General features: G+C 60.4%; 2 protein-coding genes across 2 annotated transcripts in view; one reads left to right on the forward strand and one right to left on the reverse strand.

The window, feature by feature from the left end:
- Nucleotides 1-781: 781 nt before the first annotated feature.
- On the forward strand, nucleotides 782-12573 carry LOC116462403 (mesothelin-like protein; the record flags this gene model as incomplete). The annotated part of the gene is made up of 12 exons (XM_058433985.1): nucleotides 782-850; nucleotides 957-1061; nucleotides 2677-2797; nucleotides 4784-4899; nucleotides 7987-8098; nucleotides 8225-8351; nucleotides 8482-8672; nucleotides 9001-9269; nucleotides 10111-10301; nucleotides 10385-10540; nucleotides 10619-10746; nucleotides 12447-12573. Coding segments are annotated over exons 2-12 (1581 nt in total), but the record flags the coding sequence as incomplete, so codon positions are not given.
- A 55-nt stretch (nucleotides 12574-12628) lies between these two features.
- Nucleotides 12629-12958, reverse strand: part of LOC116462404 (mesothelin) — a 10606-nt gene continuing 10276 nt past the window's right edge. The window contains exon 15 of the mRNA XM_058433945.1: nucleotides 12629-12634. Coding sequence (XP_058289928.1) covers nucleotides 12629-12634 — 6 coding nt within the window. The remainder of the gene's footprint in view (nucleotides 12635-12958) is intronic.

Below are 12958 nucleotides of genomic sequence, written 5' to 3' on the forward strand. Positions count from 1 at the left end.
GCCTCCCCCACAGGACTTCCTGGCGGGCGTCACCGTGGGAGTGGGACTGGGCAGGGCAGGGCAGTCTCATGCCGCCTGCCAGGCCAGGCATGGAGGTGAGCGGGGACCCCGGCATCCCCGCCCTGCACCGCCTCTGCACCCAGGCGCTCAGTGGTAGCGGCTGACGCACTTGGCGGACTGGGATTGCGTCCGGAGCACCTGGTCCACAATTCCCTGCCAGGAGCAGCCACCCCACAGCCTGGGCAGCACCTCCCTCCGCCGCACCCAGGGTTTCTGCTCAGGTGAGAAGGGCGGGCGGGAGCCACCACCAGCCCACCCGCGGGGCCAGTCCTGGACCTGTGGCTGGGCCTGACCCTCTGCATTTGCCTCTGCATGGGGCAGCCTTCCTGTCTCCCTGTTGGGCCACAGTCAGGAGGCCCAGAGGTGCCCAAAAGCCATCAGGCTGGTTCCAGGGGGAGCCAGTGGCCCACAGCAGTACCGGACTCCTTCAGAGTCCCTGGCCTTGCAGCTTCCATTTCCAGTGCGGTTGAGGCTACCCCAGCTGCCACTGGGGTCCGGATGTCAGCGACAGAGCCGGACATCTGGGGCTCAAAGAGGGAAAGGGAGGTGCCAGGGTCGCTGGGTGTGGGGACGAAGCCAGGGCTGCACAAGGCTGCCTGGGGGACTCGCTGTTTGTTGGAGATCTGTTCATTGGAGACCCAGCAGCCCGTGGGTCCCCTAGACCCCGACCTGCGATAAGAAAGGCCCCAGGGTTTCACCCAGCTCCTGCTCCCCACTGCTGCCTTTCACTGTTTATGGATCCTTTCCCCTCGAAGGTGGGAGAGCCGCAGCTCTGGCCCCGCTGCCCCGGGTGAACCTGGACTGCACCCTCCCTCTCCACACCCTAGGGGATGGGAGGCAGTGCGGGGCCAGCCTGTGTGTCTCACCTGTGTCTCGCCTCTGTCATGCCTCTCCAGCTAGTCCTGGACCCACTGCCCGTGGCCCCAGCACCTTCTTGCCCTGGGACGTCTCAGCCAGGATGACCAGTGCACGCCGCCGCACAGACATGGGCCCCAGAGTGGGTGAGACGAGACCTCCATGCAGAAAGGGGGCCTCCACAGTGCCAGGCCCATGTGGCAAAGCCATCCCGCAGACATGGGAGCGCCCAGGGCCCTGGCCACCCCATTCTCCTGAGCGAGGGTCTGTCCCAAGCCAAGGAAGGAGAAGGTGGGCCCTGCCCAGCAGCAGCAGGCCGGGGGTGGGGCTGCCAGGGCACTGTGAGCCCAGCCCTCCCCAGCAGGCATGGGGGTCCCGGGAGGGTGAGGCAGGGCAGGCGAGCTTGCCCAGAAGGGGCCACTCCTGGCCCAGGGAGCTGGTCATGGCTTCTGGGGAAACGGTGGGAGGGTGAGTGGAGACAGCATTCTCTCGGGCAGCCCGGGCACAGCCAGGGCCGGGCTCTGAGGCCAGGGTTGTCCAGTGCCTCACCCTCCCTGAGAGGGGTGGGCCGGGCCCCAGCAGCCCAGGAGGCCATGGGCAGATCTGTGTGGGCTGCGGCGACCCCTGCTCAATGCCTGCCGGAAGAGACTTCACCATGTGGTCTCCCCGGGGCCAGCAAGATAAGGGGGCTCCCCTGCACCCAAACCCCCTTCCTAGGCTGGGTTTCCAAAGTAGGAACATGGGCTGGGCTCCCAGTTCCTGCTGGGAGGCCCTGCCGTGACCCCCACTGCAGAGCTGAGCAGCCGGGGCCCTTGAAGGTGGCTTCTGCCCCCACAGCTCCGCTGCCTTAGGGGTCTCAGGGCTCCACTGTGAGGACACAGAGCCACAGGGCGTCTGGCTGGAGGTAGAAGGAGCTCACACATATGCACCTGCCATCTCACACATGTGCAACACGGGTGGACATGTGCACACACAGCCAGACTCATGCACACAACTGTCACCTACCCGTGCACACTGTCACCTACCCATGCACACAGCTGTCACCTACCCGTGCACAGTCACCTACCCGTGCACACAACTGTCACCTAACCATGCACACAGCTGTCACCTACCCATGCACACTATCACCTACTCATGCACACAGCTGTCACCTACCCATGCACACAGCTGTCACCTACTCATGCACACAACTGTCACCTACCTGTGCACACAGCTGTCACCTACCCGTGCAAACAACTGTCACCTACCCGTGCACATAGCTGTCACCTACCCGTGCACACAGCTGTCACCTACCCGTGCACACTGTAACCTACCCGTGCACACCGTCACCTACCCGTGCACACAACTGTCACCCACCCATGCACAGCTGTCACCTACTCGTGCACACTGTCACCTACACGTGCACACTACAGCCTCACGCCTGTGCTATATACCCGTGCACACTGTCACCTACCCATGCACTCTGTCACACGTGCACACTGTCACCTACACGTGCACACCGTCACCTACCCATGCACACTGTCACCTACGCGTGCATGCCTGCACGCATCCACAGCATCACGCCTGTGCATGCACCACCAGACAGGCCCTGCGCTCGGGCCCAGGCCGTGCACAGGTGGCCGGTGCTGTGGGGCTCCAGAAGTCCCTCCGTGTCCTCTGGCCTCAAGGAGACCCCCATGGTGGGGGCCACAGGTCCACCCTGGGACCCAGATGCCCCGGCCCCTGCTCCCGCCGGGACCCTCACAGCCCACCATATTCCAGGTGCCCTGCAGACCTCCGGCCTCACCCTCCTCCTGTCCCTTGCTGCCCACTGCTCTGGGCCCCAGGCCAAGGGTCTTTCCCCAGGAGGGCTGGATGCCAGCGGGGCCAACCTGTGGGCCAGGTGAGTGCAGCCCTCCTGCCGTGGGGGTCTGCTTCTTGGTCGGGCCGGGGGAGGGGTCAGACAAAGGGATGGGGAGGGGTCTGGGGGTGGCCACCAGCAGTCTGCACACTGAGGCTGTCGTCTCTTGCTCCACTTTGGGGGGCCCTGAGATGACTCAGTGTCCAGTGTCCAGCTTTGGACCTACATGGCCGGGTGTGGGTCCCTCAGCCACTGCCGAGGCCTCAACCATCAGGCCCTGCCACCTCTGCCCACCCCAGAGGACACTCTGGTTCCCCGCACTGCCTGGAACCTCATGCTGGGCTTGGCCCTCCTCCCCGTCCTTCGGAGTTAGTGACAGTGACAGGCTGGTCAATTGACTAATCAGGGCGTCTGTGAGGCAGGGCTGGGGTCAGGAGTGGCACAAGGCCCACTCTGTGTTTGACTGGATTAGAGTCACACGGAAGGCTGGGGAGACGGCTTCCCCGGGGCTGCCCAGCAGGTGCCAAAGCCCTGGGTGGGGGTGTCTCCTCCTCAGGTGCCTCAGCAGCCAGTGGGGGTGGTCAGGGAGCCACCTGAGCTCCCGGCCAGCTGGGACCCAGCCTCAGGAGGAAGTGCTGCCCCAGGGTCTAGGCAGGGGCCACACCTAAGGCTCTGTGTGCAGCCAAGAGCCTGGCCCCTCAGGGTGTTCTGGAGAGAATGAATGAAGGAGAGAATGAATGAAGGAGTGAATGAGTGAGTGAGTGAATGAATGAGTGAAAATGAGTGAATGAGTGAGTGAAAATAAGTGAGTGAATGAGTGAGTGAAATGAGTGAATAAGAGTGAGTGAATGAGTGAATGCGTGAATGAGTGAGTGAATGAGAGAGTGAATGAGTGAAAATGAGTGAATGAGTGAATGAATGAATGAAAATAAGTGAGTGAATGAGTAAGTGAAATGAGTGAATAAGAGTGAGTGAATGAGTGAATGCGTGAATGAGTGAGTGAATGAGAGAGTGAATGAGTGAAAATGAGTGAGTGAGTGAATGAGTGAATGCGTGAATGAGTGAAAAATGAGTAAGTGAATGAGTGAATGAATGAGTAAAAATGAGTGAGTGAATGAGTGAATGAACGAGTGAATGAGTAAATGAGTGAGTAAATGAGTGAGTGAATGAGTGAATGAGTGAATGAGTGAGTGAATGAGTGAGTGAATGAGTGAGTAAGTGAATGAGTGAGTGAATGAGCAAATGAGTGAGTGAATGAGTGAGTAAATGAGTGAATGAATGAGTGAGTGAATGAGTGAATGAGTGAGTGAGTGAATGAGTGAATGAGTGAATGAGTGAATGAATGAGTAAATGAGTGAGTGAATGAGTGAATGAGTAAATGAGTGAGTGAATGAGTGAGTAAATGAGTGAATGAGTGAGTGAGTGAATGAGTGAATGAGTGAGTGAGTGAATGAGTGAATGAATGAGTGAGTGAATGAGTGAATGAGTGAATGAGTGAATGAGTGAGTGAATGAGTGAATGAGTGAATGAGTGAGTGAATGAGTGAATGAGTGAATGAGTGAGTGAGTGAATGAGTGAGTGAGTGAATGAGTGAATGAGTGAGTGAGTGAATGAGTGAATGAGTGAGGGAATGAGTGAGTGAATGAGTGAATGAGTGAGTGAGTGAATGAGTGAATGAGTGAATGAGTGAGTGAATGAGTGAATGAGTGAGTGAGGGAATGAGTGAGTGAGGGAATGAGTGAGTGAGTGAATGAGTGAGTGAATGAGTGAGTGAGTGAATGAGTGAGTGAATGAGTGAGTGAGTGAATGAGTGAGTGAGTGAATGAGTGAGTGAGTGAAGCAGGATCTTGCCTGTGTAGGGGGTACCACCTCCCGCTCTCCCTCCTTCAGTGTTGGGGAGCGTTGGAGTCAGACCTCGGTCCTGCAGGCTGCGTGCATGCAGCCCATGCCCTTCTGCTGGGCAGCCCCCCTCAGCTGCTTCCACCCCTCCTGGACCCTCCCTGCCACTGTCTCCTCCTCTCCGCCCAGTGCCAACTGCTCCCTGCTGCAAGGCTTCTGGTGCCAGCCGGCCAGCCAGCTGCCCCGGGACCAGCTCTCAGTCCTAATCCAGAGGCTGGCCTTGCTGCAGGTGAGCGGGAAGGAGTGTGAGTGGGTGAGGGGTGCGGCCGAGGCCAGGCTCTGAGGGACGGGCCCGGATAGGGAAGGGCACATGGGTTCAGGTGGCAGAGGTGAGGGACGGCTAAGCGAGAGCTAGGGCAGGACCCAGTGTGACCACGGTCAGGACGGGGTGTGCAGCCCCCTAGAGCAGGAGGGCTGTGTGGAAGCCAACCCACCAACTTCAAAACCACCTGGAGTGTGTCTCTGTGGCCCCCCAGGACGGGAGGTCCACCAGGAGGCAGGGGGACTGTTGGGTGCAGCCCACACTTATCCACTTCCAGGACTTTTTAGCCAACTTGCCTGCAGATGCCGCACCCTGTGTCCCCAGCGAGGACGAGGGCTCCCCCTCCCCTCCCCATCCACCTCTGCGGGGAACGGAGCCCGACTTGGGGTGCATACTCTGGGCCCCCAGAGCAGATATGACAGCCCACAGGCCTCTCGCTGTACGGGCTGCAGGATCCTGGCCTGTGCAGGGCCGTCCAGGAAAAGGGAAAGGCAGAAAGACCTCCACCCCTTCACGGGAAAACCACACAGTGACATAGTTTAGAGTTATCGGAGCCGTATGAGTGACCCCAGCCCGAGGAAACAGTCTCAAGAGGTGTGAGTGCCCGAGGCCGGCAGGTTGCAGGTTGGTTTTCTAGGCGTCCGGGAGGCAGGAGTTACAGGCAAAGAGGCAGAGAACACGGGGTAGGCAGACATCAGCCCGTTCTCCCTGAGAAGACAGGATATCTCGAATTGGGGGCTTATAAGTCATAGGTGGATTCAGAGACTCTTTCATTTGTAACCGGTTAAAGGAATAAAGCCCTGTGTAAAACATGGACTCAGCAAATAGGGAACGCTTTCAACTCAGACAAGGAGGCCACAGGAGGGACGGAGGGACGGAGGGACAGCCAGCAGGCACCACCTCCCCTCTGCCTGGCACGGCCATAGGTCTCATTGATAATTTAGTATCGTATTGCCACAGTCTTTTTTTCTCTCATTTATTTTTGAGACAGAGTCTCACTCTGTCACCCAGGCTAGAGTGCAGTGGCACGATCTCAGCTCACTGCAACCTCTGCCTCCCGGATTCAAACAATTCTCCTGCCTCAGCCTCCTCCCAGGTAACTGGGATTGCAGGCGCGTGACACCACGCCCGGCTAATTTTTGAATTTTTAATACAGACCAGGTTTCACCACGTTGCTCAGGCTGGTCTCAAACTCCTGGCCTCAAGTGACCCCCCTGTCTCGGCCTCCCAAAGTGCTGGGATTACAGCCATGAGCCACTGCACCTGGGCTTTCTCTTCTTTAAAACATTTAAAATTTTATTATGATTATTATTTTTTGAGATAAGATCACACTCTATTGTCCAGACTGGAGAGCAGTAGCACCATCACAGCTCATTGCAACCTCAGCTCCCAGATTCAAGCCATCCTCCCACCTCAGCCTCCCCAGTAGCTGGGATGGTTGTTTTTGTTTTTTGAGATGGACTCTCTCTCTGTCGCCCAGGCTGGAGTGCAGTGGCGTGATCTCAGCTCACTGCAACCTCTGCCTTCCAGGTTCAAGTGATTCTCCTGCCTCAGCTTCCCAAGTAGCTGAGACTACAGGCGCCCGCCGCCACGCCCGGCTAATATTTTTGTATTTTTACTAGAGACGAGGTTTCACCATATTGGCCAGGCTGGTCTCAAACTGGCCTCAGGTGATCCGCCCGCCTCAGCCTCCCAAACTGCTGGGATTACAGGTGTGAGCCACGGCGCCCGGCCTAACTTTGCAATTCTTTTTAGAAACAGGTGGTCTCACTATGTTGGCCAGGCTGTTCTCGAACTCCTGAGCTCAAGTGATCAGCCCTCAGCCTCCCAAAGTGCTGGGATTACAGGCATGAGCCACCACACCTGGCCTGCTTTTTTTCCTTTCTTTTGATAATCAAACAGCCTGAACGTTCTGTTCCAGCTCACAGGCATTCTGGGTGTTTTTGAGTCAGGGTTTTTCTTCCCCTCCCTCTCAGCCAGGAGGACCTTGCGCTGCAGGAGGCTGGCAGCCCGTGCTCCATTCCCCGGGGCTCCTTTCAGGCTGCAGAAGGGTCCCCGAGCCCCCACCCTGGGTGGGCTCCTCCTCAGGGATGAGACCCTGGTGGGGGCTGCACAAAATTCTGGGGCCGGCCGGGTGCGGTGGCTCACGCTTGTAATCCTAGCTCTTTGGGAGGCCGAGGTGGGCGGATCCCGAGGTCAGGAGATCGAGACCACGGTGAAACCTCGTCTCTACTAAAAATACAAAAAATTAGCCGGGCGTGGTGGCGGGCGCCTGTAGTCCCAGCTACTCGGAGAAGCTGAGGCAGGAGAATGGCGTGAACCCGGGAGGCGGAGCTTGCAGTGAGCCGAGATTGCGCCACTGCACTCCAGCCTGGGCGACAGAGCGAGACTCCATCTCAAAAAAAAAAAAAAAAAAAAAAAAAAAAACTCTGGGGCCGTCCTTGTCTGCCTCGAAGCCCCTCGCCTTATGCACCGTACGTCCCAGAGGCTTGGTTGACATAAAATCAGGCGAAGGGCCCTCTGAGGAATGGGCTAAAAACCCTTGAAATGACCTCAAAGGCCAGGCTAGACAAGCCTAGGCAGGGGCGCTGAGGCTGGCAGCGTGCTGCAGAGGCTGAGAGGGGCGAGCAGAGCCTCAGGGAGCATGGGGTGGGGGGTGGAGGCCAGGCCTGGCAGAGCCCCGGTGCCAGGAGGAGGCTGTCAGGTGGAGCCCAGGGCACCACCCAGAGTCCACTTGGGAACCTGCCAAGGGGCTGCACCGGAGGAGACCCCCAACCCCGGCGTCGTGGGGTCTCCTTGGTGGAGACAGGCAATCGTCTACACCCGCCCAGCATCTGCGCTTTAACACCCCATCAGTGAGGAGGCTGCGGAGGGGCTGGGGGCGGCCGTTTGGAGGCCTGTTCTGCTGTGCGGGGTTCCCCTCCAGGCAGAGGGGCGGGCACGGGTGGCCGTGGGGAGGACCTGACATGTGGAAAACGGGGCCCGAGAAGTGGGTGGGGACTGGGGCCTGAGGCCTCCGCAGAGGGGAAAGGCGCCCACGGGTTGCCACGGCGAGTCCAGAGTGGACGAGGGAGTGAGCGGCACCCTTCTGCCCAGCTCAGCTGCTTGGCCAACCTGGCGTCACGGTGCGGCCTCCAGGACGACTTGACGCTCCACCCACCCAACCTGCTGCTCTTCTACAAGTGAGTGCCCCTCCCTGCCCGGCCACAGGAGTCCTGGGGGCCCTCAACACCCCAGGGGCATCTCAGGGCTGCTGGGAGGTCCGGCCCCGCCCCCCATCGGCCTGACAGCCTCACACTCACCTGCAGCCTTAGCCAGGTGCGGGAAGCCGACTGCCGGGCCTTCGTCCGCCGTGCCGCCCAGAGGGACGTGGAGCTGCTGAGCCATCTACCCGACCAGAGGGTGGCCCTGCGGCGTGCAGCTGTGGCCTGCCTGGTGGGCGCTGGGTGGGGTGGGCCGGGGCGGGTGGGGGGCGGCTGTGGCCTGCCTGGTGGGCGCTTGGGCAGGATGGGCCCGGTGCTTTGGAGGCAGCCTCCCGCTGGGCGCCGACCTGCTGGCCCTGCAGGGGGTGGCCCGCCCGCGACTCAGCGCCTCCGACCTGCAACTGCTCGGGGCCCTGGTGTGTGACATGGACGCGTCCAGCATCGGTGCCGCGGACCCCAGCGTGCTGGAGAACCTGCGGCGCTGCCGCCGGCTGACCGCCGCTCAGCGCATTGCCCTCAACTCACTGCTGGCCGGTGGGAAGACCTCGCTCGGGTGGGTGTCATGGGGCCGGGCGAGGAGGCGGGGACAAGACGGGAGGCAACCTGGGGTCAGCCCAAGAGGTTACTGATGTCCACAGCCCACTGACATCTGACCTCTGGCCTCAGCCTCACCGGGTCCTGCGGCCGAGGGGGCAGAGGGTTGGGGTGCTGTCCTGTTGGCTGTGGTGGGGGCGTCCCTCTCGTGGGTGCCAGTCAGGGACTGGGTGGTCAAGCACTTACTGGGTGCTCCTCCTGCCTGCTGGGTGTCCACAGAGGGGCAGGGGCTCCCGGGGCGGGGGGCCTGCCCTGGACCCAACACTGCGCCCCTTTCTGCACCCCAGGGCCCCTGGCTCCTGGACACTGGAAGGGCTACAGGCCCTGGGGCCCCTGGCCACATACATCAGCCCTCACCTGTGGGCACAGGTGCAGGAGGTAGGGGGCCCCGGGGTGGGCACAAGCGGGCTGTGGCACGGGGGCCTGGGCTTCTTCCGCAGCGTGGTGGCTACATGCGGGGCGGGGAGGCTCAGCCGGCGCGAGGCCAGGCGCTTCGTCACCAGCTTTCTGGAGTCCAAGACCAAACCAGTGTCCTCCAGGCCCAGGCTCAGCACAGGTCAGTATGGCCGCTGTGGCCTGGAACCCCGCATCCCCCCAGTCCGGCTCCTCCCTCGGGCCTGGCTGACTTCAGAGTAGTCTGGCCAAGTTCTTGGTTAGAACTCAAGGAAAGCCAAGGTCTGACCAAGGTCAGAAGGGGAGGGGAAGGGGTCAAAGAGGGGGCCTGGGCCAGGCGCAGTAGCTCACACGTGTAATCCCAGCACTTTGGGAGGCCAAGGCAGGCAAATCACTTGAGGTCCAGAGTTGGCCCTGGCCCACATGGGGAAACCCCATCTCTACTAAAAACACAAAAATTAGCTGGGTGTGGTGGCTCATGCCTGTAATCCCAGCTACTTGGGAGGCTGAGGAGTGAGAATCGCTTGCACCCGGGAGGTGGAGGTTGCAATGAGCCAAGATCGTGCCACGGCATTCCAGCCTGGGCGACAGAGCGAGACTCTGCCTAAAAAAAGAAAGGCCGGGCACAGTGGCTCAGACCTGTAATCCCAGCACTTTGGGAGGCCAAGGTGGGAGGATTCATTTAAGGTCAGGAGTTCAAAACCAGCCTGGCCGACACAGCGAAACCCTTTCTCCACTAGAAATACAAAAATTAGCCGGCGTGGTGGCACATGCCTGTAATCCCAGCTACTCAGGAGGCTGAGGCAGGAGAATCACTTGAACCCAGGAGGCAGAGGTTGCAGTGAGCCGAGATCAATGCCACTGCTCTCCAGCCTTTGGGCCCTGCTGCTAGGCGACAGAGCAAGACTCTGTCTCAAAAAAAAAAAAAAAAAAAGGGCGCCCAGAGCCAGCAGTGGTGTTTGGCCCAGGCCCCGGTTACCAGCCTGGACCCCATGCACCTCCAGGGAGACCCTGTGTCCCAGGCAACATCACGGCCGCCACGCTGCGGGGCGACCTCCTCCTGGTGCACTACGACTGTGCACAGCTGGAGGCCTGCCTGGACGGCCCCATCCTCAGAACCAACCTAGACCCCCTGTTGCAGCACCCGCTGCCCACTGAGTGCCAGCAGCGCGTGGTCAAGGCCAAGCTCGCACAGGTGCACGGCCAGGCTGTGGGGACGGGGAGGCTGGTGGGCGCGGCACCTCTGCTGACCCTGCCCAGCCCTGCCCACCTGCTCAGATCTACCCACAAGGCCTCCCGGAGGCTCAGCTGCAGCTCATCACCTCGCTGGTCTACCTCTACTCCCGCACCGAGATCGGCCAGTGGAGCATCACCTCCCGGGACACGGTCGTGGCTCTTCTGGCCTCTGATGTGGCCCTGGAGAACCAGACAGAGGTGAGGGCACCTGGGTGGGCGGGCAGGTGGGTGGCCCCTAGCCCCAGCCTGCCCCACTGACCCGGGCTCTGCCCCTAGGCTGTGCTGCAGAAGTTTCTGGAGCACAATGGCACAGTCTCCGGCACCCTGCTGCTGGCCATCGGGGGCACCCGCCTGTGCTGGATGAGTCCTCAGCAGATCCAGACCATCCATCCCCAGGACCTCCGGTGAGCCAACCCCAACCCCCCACTGCCTCGGAGGCAGCTCCCGCCTCAGCCCAGGAGGACCACAAGGGGAAACTGAGGCCAGGGAGGGCAGCTCAGCCAGGCCATCAGGGGTGCATTAGTCCCAGGGCTGCCCTGGCTGGACTCTAGCTTTGAGCAAAGTACACAGACTGGGTGACTTTATTTATTTATTTTTTGAGACGGAGTCTCTGTCGCCCAGGCTGGAGTGCAGTGGCGCGATCTCAGCTCACTGCAAGCTCCGCCTCCCGGGTTCACGCCATTCTCCTGCCTCAGCTTCCCAAGTAGCTGGGACTACAGGCGCCCACCACCACACCTGGCTAATTTTTTGTATTTTTAGTAGAGATGGGCTTTCACCGGGTTAGCCAGGATGGTCTCAATCTCCTCACCTCGTGATCCACCCGCCTCGGCCTCCCAAAGTGCTGGGATTACAGGTGTGGGCCATCGTGCCCCACCTATTTATTTTTTGAGGCAATCTCACTATGTCACCCAGGCTGGCGTGCAGTGGCGCGATCTCGGCTCACTGCAACCTCTGCCCCCTGGGCTCAAGCAATCCTCCCACCTCAGCCTCCCGAGTAACTGGGATTATAGGCACCCGCCACCATGTCCGGCTAATTTTTGTATTTTTAGTAGAGACGGGTTTTCCCCATGTTGGCCAGGCTGGTCTCGAACTCGTGACCTCAAGCGATTCACCCTCCTCGGCCTCCCAAAGTGCTGGGATAACAAGTGTGAGCCACTGCACCTGGCCGAATTGGGTAATTTTAAAGAGAAATATATTCTCTCAGTTCTGCAGTCCAGAGGTCTGAAATCAGGGTGCTGGCAGTCCCCACCCCCTCTGGACCCTGCAGGGAGAACCCTTCCTGCCTCCTCCAGCTTCTGGTGTTGCTGACAAGGTTTGGCGCCCCTAGGCTTATGGATACATCAACCCCATCTCTGCCTCCATCCTCACACCGCGCTCTCCCCCGTCTGTGTCCACATTTCCTATTCTTTTTTTAAGAGACGGGGTCTCACTATGTTGCCCAGGCTGGTCTGGAACTCCTGGGCTCAAGCAATCCTCTCGCCTCAGTCTCCCAAAGTGCTGGGATTTACAGGCGTGAGCCACCGCGTCCAGCCCTCAGATTTCCCTTTTGTTTGTTTTTGAGATGGAGTCTCACTCTGCCGTGTAGGCTGGAGTTAAGTGGCACTATCTCAGCTCACTGCGACCTCTGTCTTGTCTCCTGGGTTCAAGCAATTCTGCCGCAGCCTCCCGAGTAGCTGGGATTACAGGCGCCCACCACGCCCGGCTAATTTTTGTATTTTTAGTAGAAATGGGGCTTCACTATGTTGGCCAGGCTGGTCTCGATCTCCTGACCTCGTGATCCACCCGCCCAGGCCTCCCAAAGTGCTGGGATGACAGGCGAGAACACCGCGCCAGGCCCTCAGCTTTCCCTGTTCTTAGAAGGCCCCCAGTCATTGGTTTAGGGCCCACCTGATCCAGTCTGACCTCATCTTATCCCATCTGCAATGACCCTATTTCCCAACAAGGTCACATTCTGAGGTTCTGGGTGGATGTGAATTTGGAGGAACCCTGTTCACCCCAGGACACAGGGCGAGAGGAAAGCTGTGGCTCCGGAAGGGAGGGCCATGCCCAGCCGTTGGAAGGGTGGGGGCTGGTGGCCAACTCCTCAGCCTCCCGCCTCCCACAGGCTGGCCGGGGCCCTGGATGTGTCCTCCTGCCCCCAGAGCCGGAAGGATGTGCTCTATGCCAAGGCCTGTGAGGCCTTCGGCAGCAGCAGGACCCCAGCTGCTTACTACCGCCTCATGCGCCCCTACCTTGGTGAGCCCTGTCCGTGGGTGGGCACCCCTCCCCCAGAAGCCCCACCCTCCCTCACCCCTGTCCCCCCAGGTGGCTCCAAAGGTGGAACCCCACCCCCCTCACCCCGTCCCCCAGGCGGTTCCCAAGGTGGAACCCCACCCCCCTCACCCCTGTCCCCCCAGGCGGCTCCCATGGTGGAGCCCCGCCCCCCTCACCCCTGTCCCCCCAGGCGGCTCCCCTGGTGGAGCCCCGCCCCCCTCACCCCTGTCCCCCCAGGCGGCTCCCCTGGTGGAGCCCCGCCCCCCTCACCCCTGTCCCCCCAGGCGGCTCCCCTGGTGGAGCCCCGCCCCCCTCACCCCTGTCCCCCCAGGCGGCTCCCCTGGTGGAGCCCCGCCCCCCTCA

This window comes from Hylobates moloch, unplaced genomic scaffold (assembly GCF_009828535.3).
Source record: "Hylobates moloch isolate HMO894 unplaced genomic scaffold, HMol_V3 SCAFFOLD_23, whole genome shotgun sequence".
Taxonomy (NCBI): Eukaryota; Metazoa; Chordata; class Mammalia; order Primates; family Hylobatidae; genus Hylobates; species Hylobates moloch.